The sequence below is a fragment of the Pogoniulus pusillus genome, chromosome 20, assembly GCF_015220805.1.
Source record: "Pogoniulus pusillus isolate bPogPus1 chromosome 20, bPogPus1.pri, whole genome shotgun sequence".
Taxonomy (NCBI): Eukaryota; Metazoa; Chordata; class Aves; order Piciformes; family Lybiidae; genus Pogoniulus; species Pogoniulus pusillus.
The window spans coordinates 3,368,332-3,385,154 of NC_087283.1; the positions used below are offsets into that span (position 1 = coordinate 3,368,332).

The window sequence follows — 16,823 nt, forward strand, 5'->3', positions numbered from 1 at the left end:
TTAAGAGACAATTATCTAAAGTTCAGACTTTTCCAAAGGAATAGAACTAGAAATTATCCAGACTATTAGCTAAAGTTCACATTTTCAAAAGGAAAAAGGTAGGAGGAAATGTTTATTCCATCTCTTTGCTATTAATTTATCTGGGGTTTTTTATTATTATTATTCTGTCAAGGATTTATTTACTGTAAGCTCTGCATCACAGTAACATTAACATGGTTGTTCCCCTTTCCAAGGAATTTGAGCATACAAGAGGGATGTTACTGATATTACTTGGCTCAATATTCAACATTGCCAGCATCACTTTTACTTCTCTCTGTGAAGGAATTCATGACCTGGAGATGTGGTTTTTGGTTGGGTTTTATTATTATTATCTCTCTTTTATTTAATTAGTTGATTCAGCACTTCTGGCATAAGTTGGTATAAGTTTAGGCCAATTGGTAACAAAATAATCATAGAATCAACCAGGTTGGAAGAGACCTCCAAGATCAGCCAGTCCAACCTAGCACCCAGCCTTATTCAGTCAACCAGACCATGGCACTAAGTGCCTCATCCAGGCTTTTCTTGAACACCTTCAGGGATGGAGTAGTAATATATATGAAGAGTAATATAGATTAAATCTGTGATATTTTCCAACTTGTCTTCTGAGCAGTACATTTTCTCCCATTAAAGGCTCCTTTTCCTGTGTTCTTACTGGTGTTTTAAGAGATGCCAGAAAGTCCAAGCCTCTAGAAGAATAAAAATCCATTCAGGTGTTTGCTAGTGTTGCAGGAATGTCTGGGGTATTGCCACTAGTGACTTCCCGTGGTGCAGAAGAGACAGTTTGATCTGTCAGCTGAATTTTTATAGCACAGAAAACTTTTTTTCTTCTTTTGAACCTGATGTCTGCTATCAAATTTGATAGCAGTCATCAATCTACTGTTTTTTTTTATGTTTTTGGAGACATCACAAATTTTTGACACTCATGAAAAGCAGGTCAGTTTGAAATACCTGCAAATGCTTCATTGCCCATATGGTTTGGCTGCCATAAATCAGACAAAATATGCTATCAAAATGGCATCTTTTTAGTTTCAGATGATTTTATTTGCCTTCTGCTCGAATAGGACATTTATGCCTTTACCATCTGGATTAGGCAAAGGGTCATCTCCCCTGTAAACTGCTGTGCAGCAGGATTTTGTCTGGAACAGTCACAAAGCACAAAGTCTTGCAGTACATGTGTAAAACATTATACAGTGTCATTTTCAGGATATATTTATATATATCTGCACTAGCATATATACATAGATGACTCCCCATAAGAGTGAGTTTGGTGTGCACATCCATGTTGAAGTTACTTTCATCTCCTAATGACTGGCACTTTATAAAATGCAAACCCCAAACTGTCCCCTTTTAATCAGTTATTCCTTTAAAAAGTGTTACAGCCTAAGGCAGAAACAAAAAGAAAACCAAACCCCTGTCTTACATAAACAGAGATGTAGCTCTCAAAGCATTTCAACTGCATTCTTTGGGAAGCAAGAAACTGATGCTTTTAACTTGTACTTAAGGGTAATGGGAAACATACAGCTCAGTTTTTCAGCCCAGGGATGTTGCTTTATAAGATGACACTGGTGAGGGTATGCTCTGAGTTGTCTTTTCTGGTTATTGTGCTAGACCAGAAAGCAGGTCACAAATATTCTTTCCTACTGCTTTTGTAATTATGAGGAAAAAAAAGATAGTATCAAAACATTTAAGTTTTAAGAGTATGTCTTCAGAGGAGAGGCTGAGGGAGCTGGGATTGTTTAGCCTGAAGAAGTGGTGGCTGAGAGGAGACCTTATTGCTCTCTACAACTACCTGAGAGGAGCTTGGAGTGAGGCTGGTTTTGGCCTCTTCTCTCAAGTAACTAATGACAGGACAAGAGGTAATAGTCTCAAGCTATGCTAAGGGAGGTTCAAGTCAGATATGAGGAAGAATTTTTTGCTGCAAGAGTGGCCAGGCATTGGAATAGGCTGCCCAGGGAGGTGGTGGAGTCACCATGCCTGGAGGTGTTAAAAAAAGAGAGTAGATGTGGCACTCTGGGACATGGTCTAGTGGGCATGCAGGTGTTGGTTAGAAGGTCAGACCTGATGAACTTAGAGGTCTTTCCCAATCTCAATGACTTTATGATTCTGATTTGACAGAGAGCTATCATGTGGACTATGAGTTGAGGCTGCATTTGCTGGTGTTGTTTCTGCAGTGTGATGCTACCAATCTGAGTATGTTTGGTTTGTAAATCCTTTCATAGAAAGGGAAGTGTCATTAACAAAGTATCCAGAAGAACAGTGATTGCAGTATGGTTTATATCTCATGGAATGTATGCAGAGACTTTTGGAGAGATCTGTGATTTTGGGCAGCCTGATTAGTTCTCAGTCTCTAAAATGGGGATGGGAGTCTTCCCTTGTATGCTGCCATTTTTATGTTGGTAGGTTTGAATTTTGAAGGAAACAGAAAATAGAAGAGCTGTGTTGAACACTGTAACTCCTCCAGTACTGGATAGTAAGTACTACAAGCAGCACAAAGCCTGGATGAGGCACTTAGTGCCATGGTCTAGATGACTGGATAGGACTGGGTGCTAGGTTGGACTTGATGATTTTGGAGGCCTCTTCCAACCTAGTTGATTCTATGATCCATGAATTGAGTTACACAAGAGCTGAAATGCTCTCTTAGCATTCCCTTGTACGTTCTCTTCTAGTGCCTTTGCAGGTGACTGCTAAATATTACACGGCAGGCATTTCTTAGAGTGTCATAGAGTTTGGGCTTTCTGCCTCTGCATCAGCAGTTTCCACTGAAACCTTCATGATAATAACTCAATTACTCAGTTATTTCAAGGTTTTTTTATGTGAGAATAGCTGCCACTTATGAATTGAGTAAGGAAATGAATGAACTCTCCTTGTCTATCCATTATCAAAAAAGCAGGAAATATCACAGTAAGGAGATTGCTGCTTTTCTACTTGTGCCAAAGGACTCTGTATTACAAAGAAGCTTTTTTAGACTAAAAAGTGTACCAAAAAAGCTAGCTCTAATAAACATGAAGAAACAGATTTCTGTCATTCTTCTGCTTCCAGCTGTAAAGCTTCCACTTAAAATTCTTTCCTTGCGTAAGTAACATATCCGGAATAGATAACAATTTCTACCACAAAGTCCTTAATACCATTAATGATTTGATCTTTCTGAGAACATTATAAAAGGGATGGAAAAAAGAAAGACACAAAAGAGCTATGTAGGTGTAAGGTTACCCAGCAGGGAAGTCCACTGATCTCAATATATTAAAGAGAACCACGAGGGAATTAAAGAATTGCAATAATGTGTGCAGAGGGAATGACACTTGGATGTAAACTCACTGCTTCAGGGTTTTTTGTTGTTGTTGTTGGGTTCTTTTTCTTCAGTCATTTTATTGTCTGACTTAAAATTGCAACATGCATTCTTGTACAAAGTGGAAGATGAAGAGGCTGACTCCTGCTTGCTAATTTCACATCCAGATTGATGTCAATCCCATTAAAGTCACTCGTGCCTAGCAAATACAAAAGTGGCTTTGTATTAAAATTATTACAGATACTTTCTCTCCAAGTCTTTCATCCAAGAACCTCAAAAGAGATCAAGGGGTCTTGAGAACAGTTGGGAATCTGCAGGAAGCACTTGGCCCTGTGGTAAGCATGTCCTTGGTTATGATTCTTCAAACTACTTTTGTCTAGAAATCACACTGGACGTCTTGTAAAGACCTTCTGCATTGTCAGTCTTTGTTCCAGCTGTGAGGGAGATACTCCCCTAACAGTCTCTTTCAGGGCTGTTTAAATCTGCTTGTAAACTTCAAACACTGAGAGTCACCCAGTGGTGACTGATTTGGTTTTGTTTTATAAAAGGTAAAAATGAGCTACAGATCTAACTTGTAATTATGTATTCCTGGAGCTGTGGTACTCTCACACACAAACCTTTGACAAGTTAAAACAGTAATGAAGATCCCTTACACTATTCCTTTAGCCTGCAGGTCACAACATAGTCCCTAGGCCATCCTGTGAGGGTGGTAGACCATCAACAAAATGGCATTTAAGAGGTCTTTGGCATTTTAATGAACTTCTTCAATCCCTTCCCCCTCATAGAAGGTTACAGAATTCAGGGAGTCCAAATTTGATTGAGTGGCAAAGGACCCCCTGAACATCCCTCACTGACCGGACGTCAAGTCGTGTTTCTCTTGCCTGTGGTAGGTTACCTCAGAGTTTTATTAACAGAGAGGGGTAAGCTTTTTGTCCTCCTTGTGCTAGTTTGGAGCAAGCTAGAATGTTTTGGTGAGAAGAACTCGATTACAGGCTGTGAAAGGAAAACAATGGTGATGTCTACTTCACTCATAGGCTTGCTGAGAGATACAAGAAGAAGAATCAAAACACAGATAAGGCACTTCTCCTGCTGGGGAGCTCCGAGCTGCATCTCTCTCTCTATGTAGTTGTGCTTGTTTTGCTAGTAGTAACATGAATAAATAACCTGAGCAGTGCTATAATGAAGGATCAGTGGGTTAATTGGAAAGAGGAGTGGAAAGTGTTTGTCCACCCTCCTGCTGAGCACCTGCTGCCAGGTTAATTCATGCAGCAGTGCTGGAGGTTGTTCCTGGAGGAGATTCCCCCGGATTTGTTGTCTGTGGATAAGGGGAGTGTCCACAGAGAGGAGAAAGCAAATCACATAGATGAATCTCACTGGTACTCAGCTGCTAGGTTATATTTTTAAGTTCTAGAAAGCAACTAAAATGTCAGTTAGAGAGTCACTGTTGTTCGCTCATGAGTCACATCTCCAGCAGCACCAAGGTATATTTATTTCAGGACATAGCAAAGCATTTGTTGTTGAACAAGAAGTCAAAGAAGTCAAAACTGAGCATTTGCCATCCACTGGAAAAGTATTTTTGGTGATTTCCTTTTACTTATTCTGCTGTGTACTTCTGATTGCAAATTTCTTCCTGGATACAACTAATTCAACTGGAGTTTCAACTGGAGTCTGACACAGAAGTTGTAAACAGAAATCCCCTCTGTTAAAAAAGAGAAGTTTCTTCTCTTCTCTCCTTGCCTTGCATCTCCTCTCACATAGTACCAACTAATCAACCATTGCAACTTCTTTTGCACTTAAATAGTTCAGCCTGTGTCCCAGATATCTTCCTTCTCTCTTCTCTTGTGTATTTTGAACTTGAATTACTAACTCTTACTGGTACTAAGCAGGTTTTATACTCAGCATACCTTCACCAGTTGGCAGAAATGAGCACTTTATTTTCTCCATCCTTCCTCTTTCATTTCTTTTTTTCCTGCCTTCTTTTATTTTTTCTCTTCACCCTTCCTTTTCACTTTGTTTTACTCTCCAATTCCAACGTATTAGATTTCTTTCTGAGCCAGCCAGAGTAGCAGTGAATGTGTCAGAGAGATGGAAGGGATCTGAAGCTGTCACCAACAAGAGCAGTTTCTTTTTTTCCATTTCTTCTTGAAGCAGATGTCTTACTCTTTTTTTTTTTTTTTTGGCATATCAGTCCTTTCCTCCATCTTAGAGGAGAACTGGAGCAGGCTTATAGGAAGCAACAGTCTGTGTCTGTACAGATTTCTAGAGCACAAGAACTCACTGTGTAATATAGATGTAAAAGTCTCTAGAGTTCTTAATAAATGACTGCAGATGTGAAACTTCTGAGTGGGATTTGTCTCAAAGAGCTGGAAATTGATCCTCATAGTTCTTTTTTTTCTCCTTCAAAAGGTTAAAGTGAAAGGATTAAGGATGCAGCATACCCTGAGATACTTTTAATTTTGCAGGAGGAAGCCAAATAATTTTATTCTCCAGTGTTTGAAAAGGAGGGGTAGAGGGTGTGCAGGAGGAAAAGAACATTTTCCACATGACATTAGGTGTGGTAGTCACTCTGATAAAGCCACACACACTGATGTTCAGGATATCTTAGCTGCAGTTATTGTTTCACTAAGGTAACATTTCCCTTTGTTCCTTGCAGCTAGACAGCAAGCATGACACTGGAAATGGTTTAACTTACACACCTCTGTTTAAATCTCTGACACTTTCAACCAAGAAGGAGAAGTGAAGGCTTTTTGCTTCATTCTAAATGCCTGCTAATTGTTGATTTAAAGCATACTTGACTTTTCCACCATCATAGTGGCACACAGAACACTGAGTATCATCGAGGAGTTTGCTCCTATTTGAGTTGTCAGAATTCTTAAGAGCTTATACCTGAAATTTATCTTCAGTAAACACATATGCTTCCTTTAATTTTCAAAAGGGCACAAGGAAAGACTAGAGTATTTATTCAGCTCCAGGGTGCCATCAGTTTTGATGTGACTGTTTCTAACTTGAATAGCTAAAAAAGTCAGGATTTCTGGAAAGGAAAATCATTAAGAATACTTCGTTTTTGTTCTGCACAGGTATGAAATGGCCACATCTACACTGCTTTATAAAGTAGCTGATCTTTAGGTTGATCTTCTTCAATGCTAAGAAAAATGCTGAAATTATTACATAATCTGTGATATATATTAAAAACCTTCACAGTAGAAACCTAAGTGTAGCTGGTTCAGAACTGAAGTGTGGTTGGTAGGTGATTCCTCTATGGGGGGGATGCAGAAAGACTGCAAAATCCAAGAGTGAACTTCAGAAGGGAACTACTTGAACTGAACTTTCATCATCATTGAATGGAAAAACAAGACTCCTTTGTTCTCTTGTGTCAGACAATTGTCCCAGGTGCTTAAATATCAAATAATCTTTCTTCATCTCTTGCTTTGTGGCAGTAATGAATTAACTGTAGGAGTTATCTACTGATTGAGATCTTGATACGGGATGAGGATGTGATTAAAGTTTAGGAATGTTTCATTCTGTAATATTGTATTCTGTAACTACCTTTATTAATCTGCATCCTTACTAAGAAGGACTATCAGAACAGAATCCTGCATTTTAAAATACTATCTTGGATGTTCAGAATTTCTTTATGGTAGTCAGAATGCTTCTGCCTGTTTCTGATATTAAATATGTGCATGTGTGTGTAGAGGTAAGAATGTCCTAGACTCATTTCCTCTGGATGCCTTTGTAAGAGACATATTCTGCTCTGGTTTGTTCTCTTTTCATTGTTGAGGGTCAATAAATGCTTAGATTGGCCAAAATTAGGCCTACAACTTTTAAAACGTTCAGCTTTTCCTTTGTCTTTATATTGCTTATTAATAAAACCCAAGAATCTTTTATAGCAGGGCAAAGCATTCTGCAGTTTCTGCCTATAATACACGGAACATTTGCTTTAATTGCTGAATGTGCTTTATTAAGTTTGGGTTACTTTAGCATTTCATTGCTCTCTTTGTTGTACTAGTTGAAGCTTTATGGCTCTGTGACTTGAAAAACAGTGATGAGTCGTGATGGGAAAACATCCATAAGGAGGTAGGCAGACAGAAAGTGAGGGGCTGCCACGATCACACCACGTAACACAAGAAAATGGCTGTGTTGCACCCAGTTATGTGGGACGTGGGCAGCCAGACAGAAAGGGGAAGGATCTCTGTGTCAGGTGCTGCTCGCATAATGAGTTTCATAAGTGCAAATATGTTTGTACAGAGGTTTTCTGAAGGCAGTAAGATAAAGCTGTGGGGTTAGCAGTTGCTCTACATCATGAAAAATGCACCTTTTCCCTTTTCCAGATAACACTCTCAGCATATTGGCAAAGCACAGTGGATTCAGCAGGCAGAAGCAAGAAGTTTACCTACTGCCAATCATAATCAGTGACAGTGGGAATCCTCCCATGAGCAGCACCAGCACTCTGACCATTCGGGTCTGTGGTTGCAGCAGCGATGGCATTGTCCAGTCCTGTAATGTGGAAGCATACGTCCTCCCCATCGGACTCAGCATGGGAGCCCTCATTGCAATCTTAGCCTGCATCATTTTGCTGCTAGGTATGTATTCACTTCACAGCCTGCTATTACAAATGGTTCTGGTTCCTGGGTAGCTGTAGGCAAAGTAGTCACAGAGAAGGACACTGTGCAGCAGTACCGAGAGACCTGTCAGTGCTGCATCCCTACTGTTCTAAGAGCTGAACAAAGCATTCTGAAGCAGTCTTACCTGCAAATTACAGAATAAACAGCTGTGGAATATGAAACTGAAAATCGAATCAAGTATGTTAAACTGCAAGATGAACACAGTATATACTGCATGTGATGCAAAAAGGATTTCTTGTATCTGGAGAAAAGAAGGCTCTGGGGAGACATTGTAGTGGCCTTCCAGTACCCAAAGAGGGCTACAGGAGAGCCAGGAAGGGGCTTTTTGGAAGGACTTGTAGCGATAGGATGAGGGGCAATGGCTTCAGGCTGGAAGAGGGAAGATTTAGTCTGGATATTAGAAAGAAATTCTTTACAGTGAGGGCAGTGAGACACTGGAAAATGTTGTGGATGCTCCCTCCCTGGAGGTATTCAAGACCAGGTCAAACAGAGTCTTGAGCAACCTGGCCTGGGTGAAGGTGTCTCTGCCCATGGCAGTGAGGTTGGAACTGTATTTAAAGTACTTTCCAACACAAACCATTCTATAACTCTAGAACTTGTCTGAGTGCATCCTGCATTGTAGTGGCACAAGAGACATTGCAGTTTTAGAAGATAAAAAGCAGTGAATATTTTAATAAAACATACAACATTTGTATATGACATCAACCAAGTGAAGGGGAGAACAATGGAGGAAGAGGTCTCATTTTGCACTTTGCAGCTTCCCTTTGTAACTGAGATTTACATCAGTAACTAACTTTGCAGCATTAAGCTGCAACAGCAGCAGAGTAACCAATTTAGAGCTTTTTATGCATCTGTCCATGATACTCAAACTGATGTATCTAAGCTCTTTCTTTCTCCCTTACTGTCTCATTCTCTTTTCAGCTCTATAGCATGGCTGTTACAACACGTAAAAGACAATGCCAATTTCCCTCTATCATCAGGCCTGTGTTTTCAGAAAAACACCCTCTAATTCTGGAGAACTCCATCCATAATGTAGATCATTATAGCCTGTGTTCAGTGTGTGACGGTAGCTTGACTGCACCTAGGTTTGTAACTTTTCCAGAGGGGAAAATTAGCTAAATTAAAGGCTCAAAAAATGGAAGTGTGCACATCCCTACTGCTTGTATCCAATTGAGCTTCAGATGTAAATGTGAGGGTAGAAAAGCAGAGGACTAACTAAAGCTTCTGATCCAATTTTGGCCACTTCAGTGGGGTTGGAGCTACAGCCTTTTTTAGCTTTCCACTGTCCTTATTGCCCTTAGAACTTACCACCTTCCACAGCTGTACGTAGCATGTCCACCTGGACAGATGGGCAGAGTCCAAGGGGATGGCATTCAATAGCTCCAAGTGCAGGGTGCTGCACTTTGGCCACAACAACCCCATGCAGAGATACAGGCTGGGGTCAGAGTGGCTGGAGAGCAGCCAGACAGAGAGGGATCTGGGGGTGCTGAATGATACCCGCCTGAACATGAGCCAGCAGTGTGCCCAGGTGGCCAAGAGAGCCAATGGCATCCTGGCCTGCATCAGGAATGGTGTGGTCAGCAGGAGCAGGGAGGTCATTCTGCCCCTGTACTCTGCACTGGTTAGACCACACCTTGAGTACTGTGTTCAGTTCTGGGCCCCCCAGTTTAGGAGGGACATTGAGATGCTTGAGCGTGTCCAGAGAAGGGCAACGAGGCTGGGGAGAGGCCTTGAGCACAGCCCTACGAGGAGAGGCTGAGGGAGCTGGGATTGGTTAGCCTGGAGAAGAGGAGGCTCAGGGGTGACCTTATTGCTGTCTACAGCTACCTGAGGGGTGGTTGTGGCCAGGAGGAGGTTGCTCCCTTCTCTCAGGTGGCCAGCACCAGAACGAGAGGACACAGCCTCAGGCTGCGCCAGGGGAGATTTAGGCTGGAGGTGAGGAGAAAATTTTTCACTGAGAGAGTCATTGGACACTGGAATGGGCTGCCCGGGGAGGTGGTGGAGTCGCCGTCCCTGGGGCTGTTCAAGGCAGGATTGGACATGGCACTTGGTGCCATGGTCTGGCCTTGATCTCTGTGGTAAAGGATTGGACTTGATGATCTGTGAGGTCTCTTCCAATCCTAATAGTACTGTGATACTGTGATACTGTGATACTGTAATACTGTGCTTCGATTGGGAGTTTTTACCTAACCAGCCTGTGGTGCTTGCCTTGCAGTCATTGTGGTGCTCTTTGTGACACTGAGACGACACAAGAACGAGCCTCTAATCATCAAAGACGATGAAGATGTGAGGGAAAATATAATTCGCTATGATGATGAAGGAGGTGGAGAAGAAGACACAGAAGCTTTCGACATTGCGACTTTGCAAAATCCCGATGGAATTAATGGATTTTTGCCTCGTAAGGATATTAAGCCTGATCTGCAGTTTATGCCCAGGCAGGGTCTTGCACCTGTTCCTAACGGTGTCGATGTCGATGAGTTCATTAATGTAAGGCTTCACGAAGCCGACAATGATCCCACAGCTCCACCGTATGACTCTATCCAGATTTATGGCTACGAAGGAAGAGGGTCAGCGGCTGGTTCCCTTAGCTCATTGGAGTCCTCTGCATCAGACTCAGATCAGAATTTTGACTACCTCAGTGAATGGGGTCCTCGCTTTAAAAGACTTGGAGAACTTTACTCAGTTGGAGAAAGTGACAAAGAAACTTGACAGTGGATCAGAAACTTTTTCACTGTTGACTTAACGAACATGTAATATTCTAGGGCCACTGCTGTTAGTTAAAACTGATGTGGCTTTTTGTTTTAGAGGCAAGTTTAGCGCCAGTCATCTATAAAATCGACTACATTGTAATGTTGAACCAAAAACAAAAAGTATATGTTAGGAGGTTAAGTCTTGTGGAGTGTGAAGTAAAGTATGTGGAGTGTCTAGAAGTCTTTGGATATTTGATATTCACTTGACCACTCTGAAGATGGAGATTTGGATCTTTGATTATCTTCAGCGAATTGAAAAGAACAAAAAGAAATTGGTGCTTTCTTGGAAAATGGACTTGCAGGGATTTTGCTGTTGAACAGTAGCTCCTGCCAGTATGTGTAAAGCTAATTGTTTGTTTCTGCATTGCCAACAAAGATCCTGCCACAGAAATGTTAAAAGCAATATCTCGGTCTTCTTAGCAATGCTGACTAGAAATAGCATTGTAAATTCCTACTGGCTTCTGCTGTGCAGTGACCATACATTGTACATACAGTAATTGTTGGCCATGTAACCACAGACTGAATATCATCTTTAAATATTGTGTCAAGCCTTAAAATATTCACATGTTCTTAATCCATTCCAGTGATGGGTAATAAATCCTACTAATGTGCAGAGATTCCGAGGCAGGGCTGCAAAACCTTGCTTTACCAAAAGGATCTTTTCTCTAGAAGAAGGATCAATCCTGTGCTTCGTCTTCTGAAAGGAAACTGTGAAAGTGGACGGACTTACATAGGTGAAAGAACTGCTGATTTTATTGCTAAAGAGCGAATTTATTTGTTTAATCTTTGAAATAAATATTTTATTGATGTCCATTACTGCTTTTATTTATTGAGACAGATAAGCTCTAGAGTGAGATTACGAAGGAGACTAAATTATATCCGTTAGATTTTCCTTTTCTTTCTTTTCTATATATAATGTATGTTGAATACATGTACATTTTGAAGACAAAAATGACAAAATGTTGGAGGTTCAAGCAGTAACTGAATTTTAAGAGAATGCTGGCAGGAATAAAACTTTCCCAGAGAAAACTTTTGACAGTTTTATATCTTCTTCTATAAATCTAGTACCTGGTGTTTTTAATACAAGCACAAACAGCTGGAAGTAAACTGGTTCATGTGAATATTTAAACTATAGACTTTTAGAAATCCACACATAACACAGTACAGTTAAAACAAAACAAAACATGCTTATAGTTCTCCACTGTATTAGAGCAGGAACCAGTGTGTACATAATTTTACTGCTTATGTTATTAGCATTTCTTTTCTATAATATTCATAGTGATGCACCAGGGCTCTTGCACACAGAGAAAGAACAACACTAGAAGCTGCAAGCATACTCAATTTGTAATGCAAACTTGCCATTTAGAAGTAGCAATTGTATAATAAAACTGCGTATTACATGCAAATCATTTTAATTTTCTACTTTGTTTTGAAGCTATATTATTGTTTGTTTATTTACTCTGTGTATTGTATTCAGAGAAACTCCTGTATTGTTTCCTACTTTGTGAAATATATTTTTATAAATACTTTTCTGGTTGCTGCTTTTTCCTTTCAGTTCCACCTGCGCGCCGCAGAAAGGAATCTGCCTGAATGGCTTCGCAGTTTGTTGAGGAATGTAGGCTCCTTCAAATTAATTTATTTATTAGTTGACTGCAGTCAGAAGAAAAAAAGGATAATGTTCGAAGCAGTTTTTGACAGTGCTTGCAGAATTAGATATGCAGCAGGCTGTGACCACAGGAGCTTTGTGTGTCTAATGCACTGCGCTATGCTGAGAAATAGGCTCACATTTTATGTTCAAGTGTTGCTAGTAAAAACAATCTCCTCTCCTTAAGCTCCTCAGTAATGTTTCTTCTGCAAACAAAAATGCCTTCATGCATCACCCCCAGTTTTGCCTGTGTTTTAGAATGGAAACATTAACTGCACTTTAAGCTACAGCATGGCTGGCTTTAATGACTGTAGTTTGTGGACAGCTAATATGCCAATACAACTTCTAGAGGTGTTATAAAGGTTTTATTGAAATTAATGAAGTGTCCAATTCATTGAAGTTACACTACATTAAAAAAAATACAACCTCTGAATAACTTTATTTAGCAGGTTTGGTAGTAGTATAAACTAAAGAGTGAAGTAATCTAAAGAAGTATACATCAAGATTGCAATGAAATCAAACAGTCCTGTAACTCCAGAGGTCATGGAGTCTCCTTCTCTGGAGCCTTTCAAGGCCTGTCTGGATGTGTTCCTCTGTGATCTGCGTTAGATAGTATTGTCCTGCTCTGGCAGGGGGTTGGACTCCCTTCCAACCTCTAACATTCTGTGATCCTATGACTGTAATCAGCCACACCCTTTCTTCCTAATCACTTGCACCAAGTGACAAGGTGTTCTGCATTGCCATGCCAAAGCTAAAAGTAGTATAAATGGAAAAGTTTCATTTGGAACTTTGAGCCCATTTCTAGTCCAGATCCCAAGCCTGGGAGAAAAGGCAGGTGATAGGAGATTTGGATCGTATTTCTGCCTATAGTCACGTAAGCATTTAGGACAATTAGCTCTGACTGTGAGTTCTAGGCATATACTGTCGAGTTTTGCAAAGCTCTTTTGTAGGAAAACTCACAAATGGATAACCTTTTGATTGCCTTTTTGATTGAAAGTTCCATCTGAGACCACGACAGCACATTCAGTAATAAGATTTCAGGAAAAAAAAATCCCATCACTGGCACTGTAGGAGAGGCAAAGCATGACAGAAATCTCATCATTGTCAGTCAAAAAGAGATGGTAGCTACCACTGCTGGGCACAGCTGCAAATTGTGCATTTATTCAGATTTTAAACGTGAATATCTACAATGCAAAGGGGACAAACCCCACAATTAATCAGTTTGTAATGTGTCAGTAGCAATGTGCTACTTCTTGAAGTCATTCTCACCCCGCTGAAGGGAAATGATTCATTCTGCAAGCTCATTCTCTGTATTTGGCTATAAAATGTATGCCACTACATGGTAAAGGGTTAAATGTTGATCATTTGAGTTTTCCAGTCCTTGCCCTTTTTTGACAGTATAATTATCCTGTATAAAATCGTTTTGAATAATAATTATATTTATAGAGATTAGAATTGCACTGCTCTACATTTCACATCTAGATTTAGACATATTAGCAACGTCCTTTTTAAGCATGTGAAATGGTAACTCATCTTTTTTTCACAATATTCAATTAGCAGTTGATTCACTGCAAGTGACAAGGAAAATGCATTCAATTAGAATTATTAATGCTGATAAATTTGAGAATTCAATTCTCAAAATGTCCTGCAAGTGCCATGCACCTCAGGGTCCCATTGGCTCATAGAATGGTTTGCGCTTGAAGGGTGAACACAAAGCTATGCCTACCTGTTTATAGAGGGTCTCACTCAGTCTTCTTGGTTGGGTGGTCTGTAGCTGACCCCACCATGATGTTGCCTCCTCTTGCTTTCACTTTAATCCTCACCTATAAGTTCTCTGTCATGTCTTCTATCCCCAGGTGAAGCTCCATTGACTCGAGTTGGTGTTTGATGCAGAGTGCCACATTCCCTCCCTTTCTGCTCTGTCTTTCCTAGACTTTGTTCCCATCTTTCCTAGACTTTGTTCCCAGCTAATCCCAGACTCCAGCTATGGGTTCCACCCCGTCACGTTCCAGCAGTGCCAATGGCATCCTAGCCCTGCAGGCATGTGTGTGTTTGTGGTTCTAACCTGCCTTCTCCCATTCATTTGTCAGAACTGCTGGAGTTAATCACCACACATGTAAAAGCTGGGCTTCTAAGTTTCTGTCATGAACATTGTCCAGACACAAAATTCAGCTCATTTACATAGATAAGTGAATGTATGTACATGGTTACTAATTATAACTCAGATGACCAAAGGTTTTCAGCATGTTCTGTCCTCAACAGGAACCGAAAGCAGACGGTGTGTGCTGTGACCTTGAAATCAAATCACAGAAAGCTCATTTAGGCACAAGACATTTTTCACCTGGTATCATTTACACCTTTTTGTCTGTGATGAATTCGAAACGACTTTGAAATATACAGGAGAGAAAATGGCTGAAGATTTTCATTTGAATCAGCAGCTGCTGATCACAGGAGAAACATTTAACACTATGGCAACTCCAAATACCATCAACTCTGTCACAGCACAGCAGTAACCATTCTGAATCTGGAGAACAGACTGAATGTCTACAAAACAGTATGTTCAAAATAACTTTATTTGCACAGCTCTGCTAGAGACGGATCTGCTGATTTTAATATAAAGAGAAAAAGAAATCAGCTATATCCATGCAGTTACGTAAACCTACGTGTGTGTGTGGAGAGTTCTTTTAACAGCCTGCCTGGTCACTCACTTCTAGAAATGGATACATGGGCTGAGAAAGCTTCTGCCAGGTTTGTCCAGCTGTAGGAATCAGCAGATGGTGTGGGGTTGTATCCAGTTTTCTTGGGTTATAAGTTGAGTTTTAGCTAATTGTTTCTCTTGTTCTTGCTGCCCCTCTTGACACCATTTCACCTATCCCACTCTGTGAACAGGGTAGGAAGTCACTTAGTCAAGGAAACATAGCTGTTTTTCAGCTAGGTTCAGCTGGTGTTCAGTGACTGGAAGCAAGGAAGTAGGCTAGAAACAAAGTGGGAAAACCTCTCAACTGTATGTGAGCTGCAGGTGCAGTCAGAGGACTGTATTGGTACTTGAATGAGTTCAAGTGATGCATACAAAACGTTAAAAGCGTGACTAAAAGCAACACAAAAACCTATCACAGGAAAACCTAGAGTGGCCAGTCTGGGTTACTTGTATCAAGGAGTTGTTGATCTATTTTAAATCAAACTGGAAAACATAAAGACAACGATGGTGCTTTTTAGTTACTACTCAGTAGCAACACACATTGGCGAACGTTTCCGATCAAGAAAAGCAAAAAACAGATCACTCAGTAAAAGTTTTTTTATCATATTTGGAAAGTTTTTAGCAGGGGCAGGATGTCCTAGTAAATTAAAGCTTAGTAACATTTGGGGGGGAGGAAGGAAAAAAATAAAAGGAGTATTCACCATTATAAGAGTTGAGCTTTCAGAACGTAGCAGGTGTCATTAGCAGCAGATAGAGTATTGATGGAGTGAGCAGTGAAGGCTTTCTGTAGTCTATCGTTAAGATAAGTTGGACTTGTGTTATTTCTACATTTGTACACTATTTGTGCAAGATAATATTCTGGCTTTGCAGAAGGTGGAAACCAATTTAACTTCCTGTATAATTCACTGTGATGGGTTTTGTAATCATGCTGCAAAATGAGTCTAGCTGCTGTATTATACAATACTGATCCTGGCTTATGCGCTGCAGAACTAGTCCCTCTTCAAATAATGTCATAGGATTCTAAATGAGAAAATATAAAAGCCCTGACAATGCTTTTTGTGCAACTGCAACTAAGACATATTCCAAAATGGCTAATAAAAGCAAGCTGAAGCACAGAGTTTCTGGCAGAGTCTTGCAAATGTGCTCATTAGCATTGCAACACAACTATTGCTTCTTTTTTCTCCTCTTAGCTCCCCCTACTCCCCTCCCCCCAGCTGCAAAAATTAAACCAGTGAAATGAATGAACTGAGCATTTCAGCCTTTTCTTCAAAGGGGATATACAACATTTCACAAAATTCCCTTTCTTCTTCCACTATTTCAGTTGTTTGCCTGGATGAAATCAGTGTGATGGTGACAGGCAGGGGGAAGGGATGAGTAGAAGTTACCTGTTCCATGATGTGAATGGAGAAGCATTTGCATATGAGGGTAGCAGTACCCTCTTCTCAAAGTCTAGCCAAAGTGATAATGCTGCCCATGTTCCTCCACATATATCCAAGGAAAGATCCTCCTCAATATATACAAAGTGAACTGTCCTTTTTCTGTGCAGTCTGAATGAACTACTTAAAGTCCAAACGTCTCGGACTCCTATTCATCAAGCAAGCAGGGTCCAGCTGTTCAGTGCTAGATAAGTCTATACAGGCCTACTCCATGGTTTTGTTCTTTTTCTGATGTGGAAAGGTTCTGGTTTGTGTTGGGTAGGAATAAACAGTAAGACATAGGGCAGGCAGCATAGATAAGTGATGGTAAAATGAGAGATGATTCTGGAACGCAACCTCATTTTGTA

The 16,823-nt window shown here is 40.4% G+C and overlaps 1 protein-coding gene across 3 annotated transcripts in view; it reads left to right on the forward strand.

Moving 5' to 3' along the window:
* The window catches only part of CDH8 (cadherin 8), a 169,721-nt gene extending 157,498 nt beyond the window's left edge, over positions 1-12,223 (forward strand). For all 3 annotated transcript variants that reach the window (XM_064159940.1, XM_064159941.1, XM_064159942.1), the window contains 2 exons: positions 7,654-7,905; positions 10,163-12,223. In XM_064159940.1, coding sequence (XP_064016010.1) covers positions 7,654-7,905; positions 10,163-10,656 — 746 coding nt within the window. In that variant the 3' untranslated portion in view covers positions 10,657-12,223. The remainder of the gene's footprint in view (positions 1-7,653; positions 7,906-10,162) is intronic.
* The last annotated feature ends 4,600 nt before the right edge of the window (positions 12,224-16,823 follow it).